A 25,669-nucleotide genomic window follows, 5' to 3' on the forward strand; every position below is an offset into this window, starting at 1 on the left:
ACAAATGATCAATTCAATTCAAGATTATTTTGGAAAAAAAAAGGCAAAACCTTCAGGAGGGATCCCAAAGAGAGGGATTCCCTTTGCAGGATGACCAGGCTGCGATGGATTCTGCATGAGAAATATTTAACACACAAATGGCGTTATCAAAGTTCACCAAAAACAGCATGGGAGTCCATTTAATGAGATGAAGCACCACAGGTAGACAGACGCCTTCGGCAAAGTAGTTCTTCCTCTGAACCTGACCCAGTCAATCCACGCAGAATCAATACAGCAACAGCTGCAGCTCCGATGATTACTCTGCAAGCAGGAGAGGAGAGGCGGCAGTAAAACAGGCTGATACACTTCTTAAATGAAGATTTAAGGTCGCCACTCTAATTTCTGCAGTTCGGACATTGCAGATGACTGGAGCCCAAACAGAGAATTCTCTAGAACCCGGGGATTTAATTTTAGCCTTCAGAGTCACCCAAAAAAAAAAAGCGTGTCATAGAATTTGACCAAGGCAAAGTATTTCAGAAAAAGGAAACCGGCTTGAATGTTGATTTGAGCCTTCTTCTCTCCTGCCTGGAGTTTGAATGTGTGAAGTGTTGAAGATTGAACATTGACCCGAGCTGACATTTCAACAGGTAAGGAGATTCAATGAAAGACTGAGAATATTTTAATTAACGTTACTTTTCCTCTTCCTCAGATTAATTAATCATATGCAAATGCAATTAGAAAATTAACTCTGTGCCGAGTACTTTTCAAAAACAAATGTTTTAACTTTTAACTGAGGAGTGAACTACAAGGCGTCCTAGACGTCAATTAAAGTGCACTTCAATGCTTTCTGTTCATTCTGACACTTGTGAGTCCGTCAGCATTTAACTGCATGGGCTTTGCATTTGCTGTCAAAATCACATTGTTCCCTTGCCTGTATTTGCAAAATATTTTTTTCATGTTCCAGACTGCAATTCAGTGCTATTGTTAGAAGCGTAGTGTCCATCACACTGCTCGAAAATATTGGTCAGGGTGCCCCCAAATGACTGCCTGCGATTGAGTCCTGAACATTTGAGCTCTTTAATCCATCTTGTCTTGATTTTATCATTGTTCCAAAATGTGCTTCAAACATTGAAACTGAACACACGGATTTAAATGAGCTGGTCGGAAAATAGGTCAAAAAGGTCCCTTTGCTCAGTTTGTCCAAGGCATTTTCAAAACAGGATCTGATCTTGACAAAGCACGCAGCGGAGCGCCGGCGAACAACAACCACCGACGAAGACCCTTTAACTCCATGAACAAGCATTCGCGCAAAGCCGTGGAAAATCTATCAGGAGGGCTGCACTGGCACTCGGCATCAACAAAAGGTCAATTTGTGGTTTCTTTGGAAAGTAATACAGCTTTATCTGCGTTGAGCATTGTAACCTTCGGTTAGAAGCCTTTCAACAACCTGCGTCACTCTCCTAAGCGTCCGCTGAATCCAGCCTTTGTTGCTGCCGAGTTCCGCCGTCTCACGTCGCTTCAACGTGTAGTGTCATTTACGTTGTTTCTCAAAACATGATCTGCCGTTGCCAAACCATGCAGCGGAAGGCCATCCCACCACCACGATTGACGAAGACACTTGGAGTAACTCCCAGGTCAATGCCATTGAAAGTCTCTCGTGAGGGCTTCACGGGGAGTCAACATGAACCCAAGTTCAATTCGGCGAGTTCCTTAGAGAGTGAGCCAGCTTCACCCGTGCTGACTTTTGGGTTGTTGAAACGCTTCAAGCAGAAGATTATGATGCTCAATAAACTAAAGTCAGTAAAGCTTTATCACTGTCAGGAGTATCCGCTGAATCGAGCTTTTTCGGAGGCGGAGCACTCCAGATTGAATTTCCTTGGCTTCATGCGAATGCCTGCTTTCGGGGTTCGAGGCCTTGAACCGTGTGGCTTGTCAAGAACGGATCCAGTTTCAAGACATTTGACATGGCAATTGTAACACACGTCTTCGCAAACAGCTCTCGGAGACTGAGAAACGTCTTGCCGGAACAATAATGAATTTAGGAAATGGCCATTCCACATTTTGAATACTTCAGTCTGGCGTGACGTGTCCCAGCTATCGTGCGTATTTCGGTCGAAGCTGCAGCTCGCGAGCTTGCTCGCTCTGTCTTCACGTTGCGAGAAGCCTCCCCGCCGGTGCTCATCGCATAGCTCATTGCTCTCACTCGAGCGGAGCTCCGTGTTTCTTTTTTTTTAATTCTGTCTCTTATTCTGCCTCCGCTGTGGAGACGACACAGAGAGGCTGCAGAGAAGCCGAAAAATGTGATTTACTTTGCCCAGTTTAGACTGAGATGACGCGTAATGGCGTGACTGAGCGGGAGTCTCCCGGCAGCCCGGTGCACTTTTTCCTGCCGTCATGCTGGCTCACAGATGCCATCACTGCGGTGTAAATAGCAGCGATGCTCAACTCGCTGCACCATGCCGAGATGAGTGGCTTTGTGGAGCTTTGATATCGTGCCAATATGCCAAGGAAGATAGAAAATGGAAGGCGCTGCAGATCTTAACTACACAAAAAAGAAGGCACCTCATTTATAAATGAGTTAAAAGTTAAGTTGAAATGTGTATGTAAAATTCTGGAAATTGTTGGATAAAGTTGATTTTACTCACATTTTGAAGTAAATCAGGCAGGCAGTTATTTTCAATATTTTTTATTTTCAATATGGTTTAGCTTGTCTTCACAAATGGTACAGGCAGAAGCTAAAGTTTATTTAGGACTGGATTAATTTAATTTTATTTATTTATTTTTTTATCTTGCAAGGTAATATATTTACTGCAGCTACCAATTTACATTGTAAAGAAATACAAAAAAATAAATAAATTAATCACTTTTGTTCATCCTTTAAAAACTTTCAAAAACAGCGTTGCGTACAAGTTTTTTTTTTTTTTTTTAACAAAGAGTGATTCACAAATCTACCAATATATATTTGCGTCATTCCAATATTTCACTCCAGCAACAGAAACGCATCTCCTTTTAATTCCTCTCACAGCTTTTTGTCCGATAAATTGACAGACAGCCTTAAGAGATGTCTCGACTTCAATGATATTGCTCTTGTTTTCGAAATTTCACCATTTATGTTGTTGATATCGTGTTTCCACGTTCATTTATCAGCATCATAACATAACTCCAAGGAATTTAGTTTCAAAAACTCCTTCGACATTAACGTTACAATTTTTTAGGATTGTGCTCTCTTTTATTGCATTGAACTCCATTTTCATGCTTTTTGTGACCACCGCAGGCCCCCTTTTAAAACGGATGCACATCCTTGGCTCGTTGCCCTTTTTTTGCGCTTTTGCTCAGTTTTAAAGTGTGGAGACACACACACACGCACACACACACACACAGCTGAGGTCTTCAACAGTTTGTCTTCTGTTCGGCTGCCAAGGTGAACTCGAGCGTGACGTTCACGGCTGTGACTGAGACGGCCACAAAAACACCCCAGCTGACATGGAATATTCTTTCCCATTTTGAATGCTTGGATTCAAATACAGTAATTTCATTCTTTGCACATTTTCTGACCATGTTGGAACTCCTTCTGATTGAGCAGAATGTTTGATAAAGTAGCTATGTTGTGTTGGGGGAATTATCCAGATTTCACTTAACCTTCACAATTCTTCCGTCATTCTGTTAAATTAGTCGTCCTAAAGTGCTGTTGAACATCCCTTCTTCATGTCTACTCTGTAAATTTGTATTCACAAATGACTGAAAAGCTTTAAGGATTGAACCAGTTTTTGAATCAATCTGATCTTTTACACTTCATTTTTATTAGAAGCCATAACACTGGTTTCTGTTTGCATTCACAGAAAGGTCACAATAGCATTCCAGGAAAAAAAAAAAAATCTCACAAGACCACTGAGGTTCATTGCTCGGAATGTAATGCATGGTCAGCATTCTCACTCCTCTTCCTCCCGTGCCAAACAAACACAGCTATCTTTTTATTCTTTGTCTGGCCACGCCCGGGCCGCCCCGTTAATAAGGTCTGAATGGACAACACTGTCTGGGCACGATGTCACACTGGCTATTGTGCGTTGTGGCTTTTCACGCATGGCAAGCTTATCCCGCTATTTCTTGTGTGTGTGTGTGTTTAGGTTCAGTGCAGATACCATGGGAGCGTGCCATCTCCCCGAATAAAGTGCCATATTACATCAAGTAAGTGCAACATCACGGTCACTCGCTCCCATTTATGTTTATTCATGGCAACAGAGGCAGCCCCAAAAAAGCACAAGGGAACGGATTGTTTTTTTGTTTTTTTTCAAATGACTTAAAAGTCATGGATCATGTTTGAAGCCATTTGTATTTGCATGCATGTTCTCCCCGTGCCTGTGTAGGTTTTCTCCGGGTACTCCGGTTGCCTCCCACATTCCAAGAAAATGCATGGCAGGTTGATTGAAGACTCTAAATTGTCACTTGATATGATTGTGGATGGACGTTTTTTCAAATAATTCAGTTTAACCACAATTCAAAAGCAAATTCTTATTCTCATTGATGAATTTTCATTCAACTTTAAATTACTATTGTAAGATGTAAGTTATTTCTGTGCCCACTGTGGGCTTTTCTTTCATTAACGAGGTGTATCAACAACTTGCCAGTGGGATTATGAGGGGATTCTTGGAAAAAAAATTCTCCCTTTTACCCAAAAAGTATGAGAACTCTGGTAATTTTCTTTATATTTATATGACTAAAGTATTGGGCTCCTATAGAAAAAACATCAATAAATTGTAATTATTTATCTCAAATTGAATTGGCAGCATTGCTTTACTGCATTCCTCTGATTTATCCCGAGCTTCGTGTCTTAGATTTTCCTCTCATACATCCCACACATCCGAGCTGTTTTTTTTTTTTCTTCATCCTCATTAAATTGTGCAATCCGTCAATGCGAACCGTAATTTAAATTGCCATTGAAAAGCAAGATCAATAAATGATTAGGCGAGGAAATATATTGTGTCAATGTCTGTTCGAGTTGTGTTGTGAATAAGCAACCACCTTTTGAGTGCTGCTGCTTTTTTTTTTTTTTTTTTTTGTGCGACTACGTCCTTATTTGTGCTTTTTGTTGTCCTGGTGATGAATATTTACATGTACCATTTGCAACACAAGCGTCAGGAGCTTTCGCTTTTTAAAAAAAAAAATTTTTTTATCTTTTTAAATTGACCCAACGACCCCTGTGCCTAGAACAAAAACACAGTGGAGCTGTCTTCAGTTTTAATACTCTTCAAATGTGGAATAAATTGCCTGGAGAGAGCAAAGACATGAGACTGCGCCAACTCTCTTCAAATCCGAGCCTCCTTTTAAAAGCAACAACAACAAACTTGTATTTTTTTTTTTCCCTCTTTTTAATTGCCCCTGTTTTGCTTTAATTGTTTTTGTCACTTTGTGTCGTTTTACTTTTTTAATGGGAACCACTTAGTCTTGCCTTTGCTATTTAAATGCACAACATGAATGTTTGAAAAGTGCCTTTCTTGTGCTTCTCTGCAGCCATCAGGCGCAGACCACATGCTGGGACCACCCAAAGATGACAGAACTGTACCAAGCGCTTGGTGAGTAACATGCTGCACTGCCACGATAAGTCGTTTTTTTTTTGTTTTTTGTTTTTTGTTTTTTTTTGTGGCCTACTAGATCCAGCAAATAATTCCTTCAATCTGTTTATAATTTATGCAGATTATTGCTGTATTTTTTATCATCTTGGTAATTGCAAAATGTGTATCATGACCAGGAAGAAGAATCAGTCGACCGTTCAATTGAAGATTTGTCGCAGTCTACATCATGACCAACTTGTTCTATTTATTAATTTTGTAAGCGCTCATTATTGTTTTTCCCAAAATGTATTCTATCATTAAATGGACATTAAAGCATTTTAAACCATTTTTTTTTAAATCAGATTAATTGATTAAATAAACAACAACAGCTAACAGATTAATCGAATGCTATCCAATTTTCTGACAGAACGTTTTGTGTTAGCCTTGGTTGCTCTGAGTCTTGGACTGCCCAACTGTCATATGGTGTTCCGCTGGGTTCAGTTCTGGGGCCTCTGCTGTTTTCACCAATTTGTTTCCCTTGGCTTCCATTTTAAGAAAACATGGTATTTCTTTCCCCTGCTAAGTAGATGATTGTCAGATCTTAGTCCTGCTGAGCAAAAAAAGACGCTTTCTCATTGAGGCCACTTTTGTCCTGCCTGGAGGAAATCAAGGCCTGGATGCCGGTCCCTCTCTTTGGAATGACCTCTCGCTAAACCAGGGGTCCTCAATCCTGATTCAAATGATTATATTCTTTGAATCAGATGTGTTGCAGCAAGGACAGATGGAAAACAGGCAGGAAACCTCATCTTTAAAACTCCTTTTGATTCTTTGGCTTTTGACTCAGCATGTTTTTTTATTATTAATTTATTGTTTTAACTGTCTTTGTTTTTGTATGACAATTTCTTTTCTCAGTGTAAAGGAATTTCAATGCAGCGTGGTTGTTTTAAAGTGCTCTATAAATGAGTTGAATTCTGATTTGCTGCAAGCTGTCACACATCTCATTAAGAAGCCTTGTGTTGTGTTCTTTTTTTTTTTTTCAAATAAAAAAACCTCAGGGACTGCATCGCTACTGCGCTGATTGCCTTTCGCTTAACCTTTAATTAACTGTAATTAAGCAACGTCATGCGTTGGTGATGTTAACCTTATTTGACAAAATTAAGAGAGGCGCACGGAAAAGGGCCGCAAAGAGCTAACAACTGGTGGCATCTTGCACAAATATGTTAATGAAATTCCATTTGTGCTTTTGTCTCCCCTTCAGCGGATTTGAACAACATCAAGTTCTCGGCGTACAGAACGGCCATGAAGCTGCGGCGGGTTCAGAAGGCTCTCAGATGTAAGTTACACCGCCATTGTTTCACGACATCGCTTGTGCCAAGTTACATATTTTACACGACTGAAATCCCACGGGACAGAAATGTTGCAAAACGCATGTACAGTAATGCCCTGAGATACAAGTTTTATTTTGACTCAAAACACTTGCATCTCAAATCATCTTTCGCCATTGAAATGAATGGAAATGTGATTAATCTTTATCAGCTCCTCCCCAAAAATTTTTTGGTATTGTTTCAAAGAAGAAAAGTAGCATTCTCTAGTATTTTACATTATGAAAACTTCAAATAATGATGTAAGAAATTAAACAGCATTTATTAATGTTTTGCTTCAGTTCAATGGACATTGTGTGGCTCCTTGTGGTGTGTGTGTGTGTGTGTGTGTGTGTGTGTGTGTGTGTGTGTCTTGGCCACCTTGAGGCAACAAAATACAGAAATACATTCACACTGTGCAGCTCTACAGCAAGCAGGAATCATGAGTTGTTCTTCTCAGAGGATTAAGAATATACAGTGGCGGGTGTACAGCTTAAATGGACGTAATTAATTGTTGTCAGATAACTAAGTAAAGCTTGGAGTCAAGGGTCATTCTAAAACCGCCTGAGCCCAGTGGAGCTGATCCTAAGGAACGTAATAAAACCCAATTTGCAAACTTGCCAACTGTGATATAAAAAGGAGAAAAACATCTATGTCCGAAGCATATCATTTTAAGAACAAGGCCTAATTTGGTGTTGAGCGATGTCTTAAAGCAGGGGTGGGCGAACTTTTTGATTGGTGGGCCACAATGGGTTCTAAAATTTGACAGAGGTGCCGGACCAGGAGCAGATGGATGGAGTGATTTGGAAACCTCACCTCAGCTGAGAAAAAAATACATTTAATTTTAAATGAAAATGAACAAAAGCATTACAACAAAATATCCGTGTTTGACACACCAGAGTATTTAGAAAATAAGACATTAACACAGTTTAATCATTTAATTTTTTTCAAGTTTGGCGGGCCGGATTAAAATGTTTAACAGACTGCATGTGGCCCCCGGGCCGTAGTTTGCCCACGCCTGTCTGAGAGTCTTTGTTTTGTTTTGTTTTCAAATAAATAAAGTTCCGGGTTTTTTTCACCAAGGTTGTATCACGCAAAGTATTTTTTTAGCATTACAAGGCTCATCATCTCTTAATCGGGAAAGAAAATAAACTTGATACACTACAAAAGCATCTCCTGTAATTGCTCTTCCTGTCACCAAACGTCGCTGCCATAGATGATCAAAAGACACAAAGACTGCATCCACACAAAAATTACTTTACACGTACCCGCATTTTTTGTCATTTCTGTTTTGTCCACAAAAATAGCAACATTTAAGAAGCCTGAATACAACAGTTTTTTTTTTAAACCGAGTCCTAAAGGGAATTAATTTGAAAATGTTGCCTTTGTGTTTACTGTGTGTACAAGACATACCCGACTTTCCTGAGGCTGGTCTCAATTCTCACGTGAACGCGTGCTTACACTACCAACCACAACACCAACATTGTTCTCAGTGTACTCGCACGAGATTCTTACTCTCTGTTTTTTGTTAACTTCCTGTGGCAGCATTACATCGCCACACTCACGCCTCTGTGTGGGCACACATTTCTTGCAACAATTCATTTACATAATCCTGTAAACTAATTAACATAAGCGACTGTAGTCAGTTGTCTAATATTTAAATAACATAATCAAGAGTCACATCCAACTTATAATTCTAGTAGATAGCATACTATAGAACCCGTTTAGTTGAATACACGAGCAGGAACGCACAGACATCTTCAATAATAATTTTTGGACAAATTGTGGTTTGGAATCACTGTGTTAAGTAATATATTGTTACCCTGTAGCATTGCTAATCCACTATGACAAGCTCTTCTATAGAATGAGATATACTGCATAACCATTGGCTCTGAGAGTTTCTCATTCGGAATCATCGCTCCACTCTGTTTCTTGCGGAGTTGGCACTCTATTATGCGTCTTAGCTCTTTGCATTAAAAGTCGAGCGCCATTGAATTCACTCCTAACATTCGCCAGTTCCTTAGTACCAGGTAATTAGAGCCACTAATTGATCTATTTGACTCAAAGAGAAGGTAATCAGTTTGTGCTGCGTGGTTAAGCCTTGAATATGTTCCGCTTCAGGGTCAAAACCCTCGTTACGTGGTCAGAACATCTCTCACAGACGAGCCGTTTCTCAAGAGAAGTAATGCTTCTAAATGGAGGCGTTATCCGATAGCAGATAGCATCGGTGCTTCTGGGGGATGATGCATTAAAAATACAGCGGCGTCATTACATTTTGCAGCGGCCAGACGTATTAATCACACTCGTTCTTTGTATCGTAAAGTTACTTTATAATGTTGCTTGCCGTCTGTATGCGTGATTAACGCATACTGAAGCTAATGGGCAACGAGAAATATGGCTCGATCTTCTACCCGGTTGTAAATTGCATGTCTTCACTATTTAAAAAAAAAAAAATACATAAACTATGTTATTGCATGCAATTGTGCACTGAAATGTGAATTTGAAAATCTATCATAGAAACTACTGTGAAACGTGGGCAAGGTTTAGTTATGTTGTAGGGTTGCTTTACTAGGGGCTACAAATAAATCATACTGCCAACTACAACCACAATATGAACTGCATTTTTCTTTTTTTTTTATTGGTAAACATAACACTCGTGAATGTGTCTTCATCACATTGTAGTTGACCACAAAATAATTTTTAGCTATTGAACACTGAAACACTGAGGCCGGGAGCTACTTCGTGGCTACTGATTGAAGTGATTGATTGACGTGTAGGGCTAGCAGTTTGGTACACACTTGTGAAACAACAAATATGCTCAAATAAACTTTAATAATGTTATTGTTATTATTGAACAAAATAATGATTCATTTTGGAGAAGATTTCTATTTCATTGTCCCATAACTTGGGAGGCGTGGGGGGCTAGCACCACGTTGGTGACCCTAGCGCTAAGCTAACTCAGCATCAAACAAAGCATAGCATGCTAACTTAGCACATAATGCAAGAGGAGGAGATTGCAATCTTTGGCAAAAGTGAGATACCGCTAGCTTCTTGTTTGTCGAATATGTTATACACTGAGGCTAACATTTGTGTTATGGCGTAATGTTCAAATGTTTGCATAATTTAGCTGTCCTGTCTGACTGTAGGCTGTGTTTGGTGTTGTGACCTCCCGGTTATTTCCATTGTTTTAAAAAATAACCTAATGTGCTTGAAAAAAATTCTGATCACCCTCAAAGTACAGCTATCATAACCCGAGGGGTCGATGAGATCACGGGCCTAGCTAATGGAGTGGCCAGCGAGTGCATTTTTTTGAAGAAGACTCCATAAATTATAAATGATATGCACTTCCTGGTTATGTGCTGTGAATCATTTGGATGGTCAAGATGGTAATACGATAATGGTCATTTAATGGCATCCTGATTTGTGACGTCCACTTTCGCTCGATGGCTTGACTTCCGTTAACCTTGAGCTTGCGTCGACTACATGCTACTCCTACACTTCCCGCGTTCGTGGCCTGGTTGTGCACACAAACTCCACTAAAGTGTCTTCCAGTGACTCGTCCTCTTGTCCACTCTCTTATCGCCTCTCCCCTCCTTCAGTCTTTGACTCAATATCATTAGCAGATTCAATTGGCTGGCCGTCTGGATAACTGCAGTCAACCTCCCGCCGTGCGCTTGATGAGTGGCGGGGAATAAAGAGCGCATCCAGAACACGTCTGTTACGTGATTGTGTCCTTATTTCCAGCCTCGCTATCGATCGGGCCAATTATACGTTCCGCATATGCGCACCCTTTTAGCTACTCGATAGGGACGTTCCGTCAAATTAGTTTGGGAGTGGGAAGATCACATTTGTGTCACAGCTCTTGAAGCATCCACTTAAGTGGGTAAAAAAAAAAAGCTGAATCAGCCGTGTTTAATTTTATTGAGGCAGTGGGTTGGCACTTATAATTGAACGTATAGCTGTGTGAATAATCGCTGAATAGGTGAAAAAGTATACATATTAACTTTTTATGGTACTAGATAATCAGTTCAGTTCTCATAAAGTCTGAACATTGCTATAGGTCATGTGTGGGCAAACTACGGCCCGGGGCCACAACGTTTTAATCCAGCCCGCCGAACTTGAAAAAAATTAAATAAATAAACCTTGTTTAATGTTTTATTTTCTAAATACTGTGATTTTTCAAAGACATATTTTTGCTGTAATGCTTTTGTTCACTTTCATTTAATGTATTTTTTTAGATGTATTTTTTTTCTCCGATGAAGTGAGGTTACCAAAACACTCCATCCATCTGCACCGGGTCCGGCCCCTCTGTCAAATTTTCTAACCCATTGTGGCCCGCCAATCAAAAGCTTTTCCCACCCCTGTTTTAGAGTCTAAAACATCTGGCAATATAGGAACCTCCCCTTTAAAAACTGATTCGCGTGATTGACTTAAATAGGGGTCAAATGTAGTTAGTTGTAGTTTACAAATTTTCCATTTTAACTGTTAAGTAACGGTGAGAGGCTTGCATCTGATAAAACATGTTATTAGATGCACATCTGGAACAGATCCAATACAAAGGCTGTATCAAAAAATCTGTTTTATACAAAGAAACTACTGTGAAACGTGGGCAAGGTTTAGTTGTAGGGTTGCTTTACTAGATCCGACACAGAGTGCCTTGAATCTCTGCAGCGTGCAAGGAAATCTCTATAAAGGCATTCTGGAGTGAAATGTGAGGCATCATCCACGCATACCTTCGCTATGGCAACTCTCAAGCAGTATTATTCTGATCAATACGACGCTGGCATTGAAAAAGGTGGTCAAAGAAACCTTCTCCCGTCTCATTAAAACGAATATTTTAAAGAATAACAGTGATTCATTCATGTTTTCAAAGTGAGGGAATAAGCAAATTTCTCTATAGTGAGCCCTTGAGAGACATTCAAATATGTTTTTTTTTTCATGTGGCTGTATGTATTTTTATCCCATGCCAAAACTCCTTCAACTTCCTTCAAGCTGTGTATTTGTCACTCACAGTTCAAGTGTGCTCTAAAAGTGACTCATATGAAACAAAAAGGAATTCAACATATTTAAACTCTAAAATATTTTGTCAAAGGAACGTTTAAAGGGGAAGTGTACCCCCAAATTTTCTTCACAAGAATATGTAGCCCAACTAGTCTAAACACGGTATGCTAATTAATATTGTGTTTGTGGAATCTGCGTTAAGCAGTGTCTCTCATCGACCTGCTTTTAGCTATCGCAGGGGGCGGCCATTTTGCCCAATGCTGTGGATTGAAAATGACAAATCACATTTGCTCACGGTCCAGGTAACAACCAATCATGACTCAGCTTCAGATAACATATGATGTGTAATTGGTCTTTACTGGAGCCCTGAGCAACTGTGATGTCGTTTTCAGTCGACATAAAGTGACAAAATGGCCGCCCCCCTTAGATGGCTAGCAACAGGTGGATTTTGAAACTTAACACATATTAATCTGAATAACGTGTGTAAACTAGTGGAAGCACATAAAACACATTATTCTAAAGAACATTTTTGGCTTCAATCCTCTTTAATGATTAACATATAATGCATATCGTGCTACCCGGAATGTTGTGGCACAATGTGGAGCTGCACTGAAAGCACAGAAATTTAAAATGCTTGTATAGTCTAACACGAGAAGAAGAATTTTCTTTTAAACTGAACGTGGTTTTCATGCGTCTTGTCTGTGTCCAAAGTGGACTTAGTGGCACTGAGCAACCTCGCCGAGGTGTTTCGGGAGCAGGAGCTCCATCAAGTGGAGCACGTGATGGACGTGGTGGAGGTCATCCACGGCCTGACGGCGCTTTACGAGAAGCTGGAGGAGGAGAGGACCGTCCTGGTCAACATTCCGCTCTGCGTGGACATGTGTCTCAACTGGCTGCTCAACGTCTACGACAGGTGGGCTGGACTAAAAAAAAAATCAATACAAATTCCACAAAAAGTGTAGACCTTGACACTTTTTACAGCAATTAGCATTATCCCGATCGGAGAAAGCAACCAAGTGGCTGTGAGAAACAGCATTAGTTTAAATGTTAGCAGTCCATTTGTTTCGAAAAATTATTTTTTAATTTAAATGTTAAAAACCTCAAATTAATAGAGAGAAATAATTTAAAAAATACTAAACATTGGAGAAAAAGTCAAAATTAAAGGAATGCAATTGATTGGTATTACAATGATGAATCACTTAATACAATTTAGAGAAAAAAAATAATTTGATTTAACTTATACCTTTTAAGTTAAATGATTCGCTACTAAGGGATCAACACAATATGCAATACACATGACAACAATCCAGCCATTAATTGCGGTTGCAATCACTTTGCGGTAAGCCACGTTAATTACCCAGCATCACTTGAGTCAATAAGATTCTCAGCAGATACTTATTAATTGAGCTTTAATGAGGCGCGACAGCTAACACAATAATAAGCGATGCGTCTTTATAATATGACAGCTTTTATGATCAAATGTATGAAAAAATAAAACTCCATTTGTTATCTGCCACTACTATCCAGAATTACGAGAAAAAAAAAAAAAAAGTACCGTTGCTCTGGCATATTTGCCGTCTCAGTGGCTTTGTGTACAGATGTCTTTAAAGCGCCACAACATAATTAAAGCTCCAATAGGGCACGGGATCAATCTTGCCTTCTGAGACAAATCCTCTTTCACGCCAACTTTCAACCTCATATTTTTGCTCCTTATTGTCTATTTCTTGCCATCTCCAAAGAGTAAAGAAAAAGAATATCGTCTCCAAACAGAAACACGAGCGGAATCCCGTGAGTGTTGTAAATTCGTTGGGTTGCTCCTAAGCACATGCTGCTAATGAGACAATCAGAGACTTCACCCTCTGCATAAATTTCATTAATTGCTTTTGGGTTTCAAATAAATAACAGTAGTGGCCCCGAATATTGTATCTATGTATGTCTCTGTATCCATTTTTTTTGTTTTTGAACTCCTGTTATACTCAGGGGTCTCAAACTAGAAGAAAGCTTCATAATCCGAGCGCCATTTAAACATTATCAAGCGTTCCCCTAAATGCCATAAGAAAAATCATCATGAAGCGACAATAACGACCAAATTAATATGTTATAATATTCTGACAATAATACTGTATTTTTTTTCAAAATGTAGTTGTTGGGTTTTTTTTCAATAATTGGCAAAAAATCATTATGTAGTGTTTATTTTAAATGTGTAGAATGTTTCCCATTGAAATGAATGAAAACTCAATGAATCCATTCTGGACCTTGAGTAAGGTTAGTTAATCTTCAGATCGTGGCAAACCAAAATGTACAACCGGATCTAAAAAACGAACACCAATCTAATGTGCGTCTTTTATTTCCCTTTTTTTGACATAGTAATACAGGCATCTTAATAACAACATAATGACAGCTAATTTACAGCAAAAAAAACAACAAAACAAAACAATGAGAAATAATAGTATTTCTAAACCGTTGTTCCACTTAGCGCTTGAACTAGTTTGCTAGTTTTTGGCAACATCAACCATTAATTTTTTTGAAAATTAGGTTATTGAGTAATTGTTTTTTACCACAGTGAATTTGCTGATGGCTAACGTGAAGATTTAAGCTATTTGTCAGCTAGCATTAGCTGTTGCCTTTTCATATGGGCGTTAAGGAAATATTTGGTCTGCTAACACTAACCTAGCATTGGCAATAATCGGCCAGCTTACACCGTCCTCAAAACGGGAATGTTTGACCAGCTCACATTCTGCTAGCCACAAACTTAAGTGAGTTTTCAACTGGAATGCTTGAACTGAAAGACGAACTAGCTTAGCGCTAGCTAGGGCGAGGCTGAGACCAACAATTATAGATGGGACGACTATACTGTATAGAAAAAACATCCTTTGCTCAGCTGTTGTTCAAACTGTACTAGATTATGATCTTGGAAAAAGTTATGTTTTTCTCTTTGTGTACAATATGTCTTTGTGTTTTATTGGCTTTACGATTATAAAGGTGTCTTTCCTGTGAGGAATCCCTGCAGCCCAAAACATATTAGAACTCCTAACGTTGGATCCTGAACAACCTTATGTGACCTAATAAAATAGCGCGGTGCTTCACACATTGATTTCACAGCCTTGATTGACGTCTGTTCTTGTCTCGGGTTTGGTTTTTGTGTGTGTCATTACATCACCACTTCCTTTATGTGTGTGTATTTGTTCGGTGTGCGCACGAGGTTAGTGTCCTGGTGCGCAGCAACGGGGTTTAAAATGGAAGCGCCGCAAGACAGAGTGTGTGTGAAAGGAGATGACAGCCAGTTGCCTCCTTATGCGTCTCTGGATCCACTCCAGCTTCCACTTTGAATACGTGCAAGCTCAGTTAATGCTTCTCTTTGACTTCTCATGTGACTTTAATCATCTAACTGAGGATTCGCTCCCTCGTGAATGGTGACCTCACTTTTTCGTTCCTTCCCGCATGCATTTGAGGAACACGCAACTCGGCAAACTTGATTTAATTATATTCTCCTTGCCACCGACGCAAGGCCTGATCTTCTCCATTGCTCGTTTCCAATGCTAATATGATAATCTTGCCGCTCCTTCAAATGTTGCTCATTACGCTCGTGGAGTTCTCTCCCGGCTATGCTCGCACGCGATCTGTGAAATATGAACAAAGGCACGCATCGAGGACGAACGCGTTTGCCCTTTTTCTACTATAACGTTCAACTAGCAAGCGGAATGAACACAATGGCTACCGGTTGTTTGCATAAACTACAGTAGAGAAATATTTTTATTTATTTTTTTTTTTTTAGAACATTTCAACAAAAAACCAAGCGGATCCAAGAGGACAAAAAGAGACAGATCTGTCATGCGATGTGTGGCGAGGTTCTGCCACTAGTTTTCCTCATTGACTCACAGTTTACAAGCAGTTTTGCTGTGATTTGAAATTTAAATGGCCGGTGAACAGAGTGGCAATGTCACAAATGTCAACAGCCCATCAAAAAAATTTTTTAACTATATTTATAATTTCATATGTGGGAAAGCGAGGTGTGGAGAGTCTCTGTTGCATAGGTGCCGTAAATCAATGGGGTGATCAATCATTGCGCACAGACCCTATAAATAGCCACTCTATCCTTTATTGATAACTTTTTTTTTATCTGTGTGGCAATTTACTTCTTCCTTGACAATCACGCCATGTTTTTGTGGTTCGATAAAATGAATATAATACCGTTTTGCTTGGTCACAATTTTTTGATTGCAGCGCTTAAGTAGATGTGCGGTGCTCGGTCATTCAGGGTGCAGTGACAATTTTTTCTTTTCACTTGATGTGCAGTGGACCTTAGAAATGGCTTTTTATTTTTTTCAACGAAAATAACTTGTGTGCATATTTATGTAAAGTGGACCCCTGCTTGCTGATATGCATTTTTTTTTTTTTTTCCAATGGTCCACTGTAGTAACGTTCAGAACTTTAAGTTCACTCACTCAAACTTTTGAAAGGTATTGTACCGAGCCAGTTTGCATGCATGTGTGCATCTCTACTTGTGTGATCAAATTATCTCCCCGTGAGGCCACAAACCCAAGAACAATTCCTCAAGTCCCCGCCGTGTTTAGAGAGTGTGGACGTGTCGCTAATACAATTTCACACCATTGCGCTGACCTGTGCTGTCCTGCCGTGACCCACGTAATTCATCCTCACTTTTGTTCCTCTCACTGGGCAAAGCACAGAAGCATCACTAATGCCTGTCTACGCCTTGTTCATTGTTCTAAACCTCGATTCTTCCTTCCACTTAGCGCTCGCAACGGCAAGATGCGCGTGCTGAGCTTCAAGATGGGCCTGGTGAGCTTGTGCAACGCCGACGTCCAGGAGAAATACAAATGTGAGTGAGTAATGCAACCAGCCACTGATCGCAGCCATTACATCCAGACGCACAAAGGCCGTAATGGAGGAGCCGTCTCCGTTGACATAAATGGCGAATGCTGCTTCTTGCACGCCGTGGGCCTTAAAAAGATCGCTCGTCACCAGAGTCCGTTCACGCACACTCTTCATGCTTCTCGCTGGCATTTTCCCCCTCCCAGCCGTTCTCCTATTTTCCATTGTAAACTACGCCAAGATGTTTTTTTTCTATTTGTGTGCCTGGTGGAACTCCCTTGCGGTGGCAAAAGTACGCACACAAAAAAACGACTCCTGCAAAAGTATGAATTGATGAGTGAGACACTAAAACTATTAAATTAAAACAAAAGCTTATGGGAAGTTGTAATTAACATCAAATATGAATCAATCAGGGATCTATGGTGACTTTCTAAAGTTAACAGCCAATCAGAATTTTACCTCTCAATTTTTTTTTTTTTAAACATTAATTTCGCTGTTTTTATCTTCATCCCTCACGTTTCTCACATTGGTATATTAAATATCATGACGTCGCATTACGCTACAGTATTTATTGGAACTGTGGGAGTCGCTGCCAGGGGTACAAATGACAGTGTTGGTTTGGCAGTGTTTGAATTTGAACGATTCACGTTCCAAACAATTCTTGATTTTTGATTCTTTTCGCGGTGTCCAAACTAATGCAAGTCATTTTGAGCGGCTCACAGCACAGACTTACAATATATCTTCTACAATCTACACGGAGTGGCATGGCTAGTGGACTGAAGAATTTAATTCAAATTTAAATTCAAGAAGCTACAGCTACAATGCAGAAGTAAAAAAAAAAAAAAGAATCAGAAAATCACTAATCATTTAAAAAGCTGCTAAAGTAAAGCATCCATGTTGGGAAATTAGCTTTTTCTACAATCCAAGTATTTGTACTCCATTACTTTCCACCACCGTTTAAAAAGGAAAGTGCTTTTTTTTGGGGGGGGGGGCCTCACAGCTGGACTTTGGAGCAGCTGGCCACTAACATTTGATTCAAGACTCAAGACGACAACCACGACGGAGCGAAACATTTACAAAGATTACTCAGTCGGAGCGCCATCTGTGTGGACCGAGGAACAGAACCTCTCCTCAGTTCAAACGTCCCCGAGGTCAGGTGGCCATGAGGCGTCCTTAACAGTTGGCCGTCGCGCTCGCCAAGCTCCAGATGTCGCTCTTCAGAAAAATATTTACTCATAGATGTTAAACGTTTGCCTCGGACGGCCATAAACACAGATGCTGCCTTCGAATCCCCTCGTAACTCTGTCTGTGTAATTCCACGACTGTTGTTTAATTCTCTTACTCATGTAAACACACACAAAACAAAGAATGGAATTAGTTCGAGCAACGCTTTTCAAATTTAATGCACCACCTGAAAAATAATTGGCTATGCACGCGCCACCATCACGTCCAACATTAAAATATAGAAAGTCATCATCAAGGCAGAGGAAGAGGGATTCGTTTTAATAAGTACAGTTTTTTTTTTTTAACCCCCCTCCCCAAAAGTTTTTGCTACTAGTTTTTTTGCACTAGTGTTGGCTACCACAAAACAGTTTTGTAATATTATTAATATAATAATAAAAAAAAAAAAAGTCTTTTACACACCCACTACCTGAGACTCATGAAAATTGTGCACCACCTGGAATGCAGTTTTTAACTGCATTATTGTTGAATGAGGGCATGGGCACTTGATGACCGCATTCTGTGTGTCCCCTAGATTGATTTAAAAAAAATGCTGAGTGGGATTTTTCAGAAATCCTGGAGAAACTGGACAAAAACGTTTTTTTTTTTTTTAAATGAAAACTAGATTGAATATGCAAATTTCCCGGTGCCGAACTACAAACATACATGGATTCTCGTTTTCAGTTGTAATATCACCATTGACCACTAGATGACATGAATAGCTTAGTTATGCTTGCTTCTGTCTTATACTGCCCTTTCCTACAACATGAATAGAACAAAAAATTGCCGAATGTGGAATAAGATGCAGGGCAAACATAGTCCCGCTATAATATTCAAATTTTGAATGAGTTCATTTTTGTGGAAAAAATGTGCAGTTATTTCACGCACTCAATGTTGCTTTGCTGTTCAGCAATTTTGTGCCGTCCTTGAATGATAATTTTTATGTAAAATAACCCAGTATTTGGTCATTTTGTTGTGTTCTTGGGTTGGGATAGTGGCTCTTTTATGAATGCATTGAGAAATATATTGTGAAAAAAAAAAAATTCTAAATAATTAGCGCACACATTTTACGCAGCATTTAATCTAATTGAAATCAATCAGTTCAAGTCCAACTTTTGGCGTCACTGTTTAATGTGAACAAGAGAAAGAAAAATGCACACAAATTACTACTTGTACTGTGAGTTTACATGATCACACCGGAAAATATTAGCATATTTGAATTTATGTGCATACTGAATGAGCAATTTTAACTCAATTACATAATGCCTATATACTAAATAATGAGCAAATGATTAAGAGTACCTCCCTTACAACCCAGCACTACAATTTACAACCGCCAGAATGACACGTCAGCACCTTTCTCAAACAGCTGCATGTATTTTTGAAACATTATAATTTGAGTGCAGGCAGCATTTATTACGGGGCTGTAGTTAAATAAATAAACAGGCATAAAACATGTTGGCATACCTATACTGTCTCAAACATCTTAAAATGCTTGCTCGTTTTTATGTATAAAAGTGTGTTGAACATGGACGTTTTCAAGCCTGCTGTAGGAAGAACGCCAAGGTTAGGTTTATTATGCTTCTGTCAGCATTTTTCCCAAATGTTTTTAGTATTGCTCAGAAAATGTAATGGATTCTATGAATCACCTGCGCAGCAAACATCAGCCCATTTGTAACAAGTTTGAAACGTAAGCTTTTTTTTGGGGTAGATAAAGTTTTTATTTTGTGGCAAAATGGAATGTTTTGTAATTCCACGTCAATCGTGAGAAAACTTTGGAGCGTGTATCTTCTCCATCAGAGTGAGTAAAAATTCTCAATGAAAACCTACTCTTTTCTCCAAGTAAATAAGCAGTCCAACATTTTTCTCCGTTCGGACAACATCGTTTTGCAAGCAAGATTTTTATTTCACAGACTGTTTTTTTCCCGGCATGTGAATTTTAAATTTTAAGTCATCGTGTTTCGCAAACTTTCTGTGTTTTTCCAATGACCTCCTCATAATCCTCACAAAAATTAATCAGAACTACCAGAAAAGAAATGAAAATGTTATGATACTTTTTAGAGAAAAGAAAAATAATGAGCATTAAGACATCAAAATGTAATCTTTCCAAGAACAAAGTTGTATTTTGCATAAAGTTTTTTGCTCGAAAAGCGAAAGGCATCTGTTCTGTAACAATATGACTTTATATTATTATTATTAATAATAATAATAATAATAATAATATAATAGTAATAATAATAGTAGTAATAATTGTAATAATAATAATAATAATAATAATAATAATAACACATTATTATTTCTGTATTATTATTGTTAATATTATTAATAATAATAATAAAATGAATTTTAAAAAAGATTATTAATGCAGAGATTATAGATTCATGTGGCATTTCACAACCATCAAAGTAGTAATTACATTATCATTAAGCTTGACCATATTTCATTTAACATGATTAAATTGATGACATGCATTTTGTATGTGTGGAACGACCATGAAGCATTTTATGTAACATTTCCATGTTCTTGGCTGGCGGCAGATTTATTCCGTCAAGTGTCCGGCAACGGAGCGTTGACGGACCAGCGTCACCTCAGCCTGCTGCTCCACGAGGCCATCCAAATCCCCCGCCAGCTGGGCGAAGTGGCCGCTTTCGGGGGCAGCAACGTGGAGCCCAGCGTCCGCAGCTGCTTCCGCATGGTGAGACCAGCGCGACGCTGATCACAGATGTTCACATAAACGTCAAGAACCAAGTCAGTAAGACGTCATCAGGTGTGCCGTTGCACCATCATTCCGTTTTTATGCAGGAGGGAAGACGATCTTAAATGTTCCCTTTCCATGGAATGGAGGCTCACAAACATTCCGACACAACACATCAATTTTGCATGAGACCGCTTTTAATGCACACACTCCTACCCCTGATGGGTGATGCATTGCTTGAGCTGCGTGCAGAATACTCATCAGATCTTGATAGGATGAAGCCCGATCATGTTGAACTCTTTCTCTTTTTATGTTAAACTTCAGTCTGCCGCAGGTTGCATGAACTTTACCTTCGCGACATTCAGACGGTGGCGGCGCATCATTTTGCAAAGTCAAATGGCCAACCAGAGGATTAGTGAATTTTAACAACCTGATATTCAACGGTCATGCCAATTATGCTCAGTCTATTCTGTTCCACGATTGTCCTATCAGCGATGGCTGATTAAAAATCTATTGCCTTTGCTCCATGTCATTTAGTCGGAGATTAAATATCACCTTAATGCCAATTATGAGATGGGTTTTTGCTTCTATCACAAAGCCATGTGCAAATGTGAACGCAAGAGTGCAACCAAAATAAATGTGCAGTGTTGTTAAAGTTCACGAAAGTGTATGAGTAAAATGTCGACGCTTGAATTCAAGTTGCCTTTAGCTTTTTTCCACCTTTTGTAAACGCATGCACTTCATGTTACTTTCAAGTTCATTCCAGAACTGTGGAAACTCTCAAATATCCTGAGCCAAAGATGTCAAAATTTAATATAAGGTGCCTATTTTTTTACAGCGCCCCAGACATGACATGAGGGAGGCAAAATTAATTGTGACCATAATATAGCTACAACCTGTGCACAAAATGCTAATTTGTTGCAATTAAATAGGTATAACGCACATACGAAATTCGAATTTGTAGGCTAAATATTTCCAAGAATAACTTTGACGTCGCTGTAAAAATACCCTTCACTCAAAACTGCAATAAAGAATACCTCAGTCACACAATCTGCCGTATATCTGCCAGAAAAGTGAGCTGTTTCGCTGTAGTCTATTTAGAATTCCTCTTAGTTGCATAGCAAGGCTCTCCTGATTGTCTCATGACCAGCCTAGAATGAAATTCAACCATACTTTAGTCCTGGTGCGGGACCTGGCAGTAGCTGAGGTCTCAACTCAAGCAGGTACAAAAATTATAATTAGAAGTACAATATAAAACACTGCAAAATTCTGCTGAAATACTGTAGACTAGGATCGAGTGGGGAAAAAACAAAAAGTAGTTTTGAGAGGCAAAAAGAAGAAAGATTGAATGACAAATAGCATTTGTGAAACAAGAAAATTACATATTGAGAGTGATGAAAAAGGGGTTAGCAATGATCAAATAATCGAAATGAGGTCTCGGCACTACTAAAACACATGAATAGGGACAAACTGTGGTTCAAGAACAGAGCCTTGAGGAACTCCCCCAGATTTTATCCAAGTTTGTTGCCTTGGAATTTGTAGTTAACACATCTTTTTTTTTCTTTCAGTGAAAGAGTATTGAAGGACAGAATTTTAAGGGACTCCCTTTAAACTAATGCTTTCGTGAGACACTGACAAACAATCACTGAAGGTTTCTTGCAGTATGTGTATTGACAGTTACAACATTCGTTCATATCATAGTCTTAGATCAGGGGTGGGCAAACTTTTTGATTGACGGGCCACAATGGGTTCCAAAATTTGACGGAGGGGCCGGATCAGAAGCAGACGGATGGAGTGTTTTGGTAACTTCACCTCATCAGAGAAAAAAAAAAATACATTTAATTTGAAATGAAAGTGAACAAAAGTATTACAATAAAATATGTCTTTGACTCACCACAATATTTAGAAAATAAAACATTAACAAGGTTTATTCATTTATTTTTTTTCAAGTTCGGTGGGCCGGATTAAAACGTTTAACGGGCCGCATGTGGCCCGCGGGCCGCAGTTTGCCCACACCTGTCTTGGATACAGTAGCTATTTACCTACTCAGTTTGCTCATTTTCATAAAGTAAGGCATTAGCATAATCTTCAGGTTGGAACAAGTGGGATGTGAAAAGGAGACGTGCAAATCTAAGATTGTAATCTTAAATGTAATCACCTCATGAACGCGCTTAGGTGCAATTAATTAAGGCAATTACATGCAGTCGACCAAGGAGGCCAAAGGTCGGCAGAAAACATTTTCAATTATTAGACTGTGACGAGCCTCATTAGGTATCAGGGAAATGCATTAAGGAAGGTCTGGCAGAGACAAATGTTTATACATGACGAACTTGAGAGCGACTAAATCTGATACTCGGAGATGAGATATGATTGGACGGTATTGTACATGAAGAGGTAATCGTCACGTTGTATTGCGATTGAGTTTATTCGGCAAGTTTATTCCTGTATTTATTTTTATTCTAGAGCAAAGCTTATTTTTGCAAATGTTTGCAGTGACAAACTGAAGCTTACACTTGATGGCAATGTAACTTCATTTGACCTCTTACATGGAAAGAACAGGTCATGCTAGAGGAGCCCTCTTTATCCCAGGAGAGGTTGCACTTTCTTTAAAGCTCACCGTCTGTGGGATCAGCACACACACACACACACACAGACACACACGCACGCAAACGCATGCATGTATTTATGATGCAGCTCTGCTTGAGCAGCAGAGGAAGCCCCGGGGGAAATCAACCTCTTAATGCACCTCAGATGCCGACTTAATGAGAATTTAGCACATCGACGATTTTCATCGCTTAGCAAGCCGCTCCTTTTATGAGGATATCTTTACTTTGATGCCATCCTGAAATTCTCAGAAAGGCATTTTGCCGAGAGTGACGCAACCACGCAGGCATACACGTTGTACTGCGGACACTTGGACTCCCAAGTCGAGGTGTTCTTGGCCCGTAGTGGAACGCAGCTTAAGTATTTTTGATCATTTCTCAATTCATGACTGAGCAATCAGAGACTGTAGAGACAGAAGGCATGACGGAGGGATGCGTCGATTATTTGCTCACATGCGCCGCAGTTCGGGCTCGTGGGGACGGAGAGATTGAGCAGCTCGTGCAAACGAGTCTATTAAAGTCTCTTGAGCAGTTATTTAACCCCGCGGTTAGCAACAAAAGTTCAAATGAAGGTGTTGGACGTTGATGGCCCTTTCTATGCAACAAAAATATCACATCAAACCGGTAACATTTCGTTTTTGGCAATCTTGAATAAGTCATGCTCGCAATGTAGCTGTCTTCATCTTAGCAGCGTCGAGCCTGCAAACGCTACCTTTTAAGATGAAATCCTTTCCAGAAATTCCTTGCCTTTTCAATAGCAACGTCATTGTGTTGTTCCGAAGCTCCGTGTAAACTGTATGTTCATTCAACAAACATCTCCTTCACTCTCAAAGGCCAAGCATGTCTGTGTGCTCTCGTTCTCTTCGCAGCTTTAGCAATATTGCCACCTGTGTTCTTGTTTGAACTGCTCCAAATGCACCCCCTCTCCTCATCAAATCATATACCTGCTCGCCTTCTGCTCTATATTTGGATTCTTTACACTCTGCCTCAGCCCCACTATTCCCTTGTTGTGCGCAGGCCTCAGGAAAACCTGCCATCGAGATGTCTCACTTCCTGGAGTGGATGAGCCTGGAGCCTCAGTCGTTGGTCTGGCTACCTGTGCTCCACCGGGTGACTGCGGCCGAGTCCACCAAGCACCAGGCCAAATGTTACATCTGTAAACAATGTCCCATCAAGGGCTTCAGGCAGGTGGAAATGTCACAGTGCCCAAACGTTTGCCTCTGATTCATCATTCATTTTGTGGCAAAAGCAGTTAGGAAATTACAAGTCGACAAGTGGCCATAATTGGATAATCAACCTTGTAGGCTGCTTGCCGTTCATGCTTGAAACCTCGGCGTCACGCCGTCCATCTGCAAGCTCATGTTGAGTTTGATTGTTCTCAGGTATCGCAGTTTAAAGCAATTCAACGTGGACATCTGCCAGACGTGTTTTCTCACCGGACGCACGAGCAAGGGCAAGAAGCTGCACTACCCCATCATGGAATACTACACCCCAGTAAGACAAATATTCATGCGCCCCTCCTTTGATTAGACTTTGATAGCTGCAATTAAATCGGCATCTGCCCGTTTTTATTTCGCGGGGTTGTGTTTCCTTGAGCATATTTTATGTGAGGTGGTGATTCCCAACCACTGTGCACTAAGCGATCCTCAGATTTGCTCTGAGAAATCATCCAATTTCACTACAATTAATTTATCTGACTTCATCTATCTATGCCACTGATTTATAGTGACAGGAGTGACAATTAAACACTTTCCCACAAGATGGCAGAAATCACAATTAATCTGTTTTCATTCATTAATGAGTTTCTCTCATGGTCTGCTTGCATGGCCTCTTTGTTGTTGACCGTGAGTGCACATACATCATACGGAGAAAAAGAGTGAGTCCAACATGACAGCTTGCGCCGGCTTGGTGGGTTTAGAGCGCCCTATCGTCACCGCATAGAAAAGCCCAGTGGGAAATATTCCATCCAGCTCTTCGCGGAAATAGTTTTGTGGCTCAAATATGTTTAGATATGTGGGCTTCGGTTCAGGTTCTACTCGTGGTATTTGATTGACAGTTGAGCAGGGCGTGGTTTCCGAGGACACGCCCACAGTACCTGTACGGGAATTGACTTGAGTTTTCTCAAATTGAGAGTCTCTTTTTACATACTTGGCTACTTTTTTTTTTTGGAAATCATAAAAATTCGGCAGGGTTGTTAACACCACTCACTTATTAATATTCAATTTACAAGGAGTTTAATGATTGGACTTGCAGTTCCAGTTTAATTCAAAAAGGAGTCTACAAGGCACTGATATTCTGCCTAATAAATGTTCAGTCAGTTTGGAAATATGGCACTAACTTGTTTTATTGATCAATATTGTCCCGTAGCTGCTTACATGAATGACTTAACTTTGTATATAATAGATGGTAAACTTTCACCCCCCCCCCC

At 39.7% G+C, this 25,669-nt stretch overlaps 1 protein-coding gene across 3 annotated transcripts in view; it reads left to right on the top strand.

The window, feature by feature from the left end:
- Positions 1-25,669, top strand: part of drp2 (dystrophin related protein 2) — a 157,349-nt gene that overhangs the window by 111,943 nt on the left and 19,737 nt on the right. For all 3 annotated transcript variants that reach the window (XM_088293437.1, XM_088293438.1, XM_088293439.1), the window contains 8 exons: positions 4,104-4,164; positions 5,488-5,549; positions 6,787-6,861; positions 12,602-12,803; positions 16,644-16,729; positions 20,481-20,638; positions 24,259-24,425; positions 24,624-24,735. In XM_088293437.1, coding sequence (XP_088149563.1) covers positions 4,104-4,164; positions 5,488-5,549; positions 6,787-6,861; positions 12,602-12,803; positions 16,644-16,729; positions 20,481-20,638; positions 24,259-24,425; positions 24,624-24,735 — 923 coding nt within the window. The remainder of the gene's footprint in view (positions 1-4,103; positions 4,165-5,487; positions 5,550-6,786; positions 6,862-12,601; positions 12,804-16,643; positions 16,730-20,480; positions 20,639-24,258; positions 24,426-24,623; positions 24,736-25,669) is intronic.

The sequence above is a fragment of the Idiotropiscis lumnitzeri genome, chromosome 4 (assembly GCF_059441095.1).
Source record: "Idiotropiscis lumnitzeri isolate Australia: NSW breed Sydney's pygmy pipehorse chromosome 4, RoL_Ilum_1.0, whole genome shotgun sequence".
In the NCBI taxonomy this organism is placed as follows: Eukaryota; Metazoa; Chordata; class Actinopteri; order Syngnathiformes; family Syngnathidae; genus Idiotropiscis; species Idiotropiscis lumnitzeri.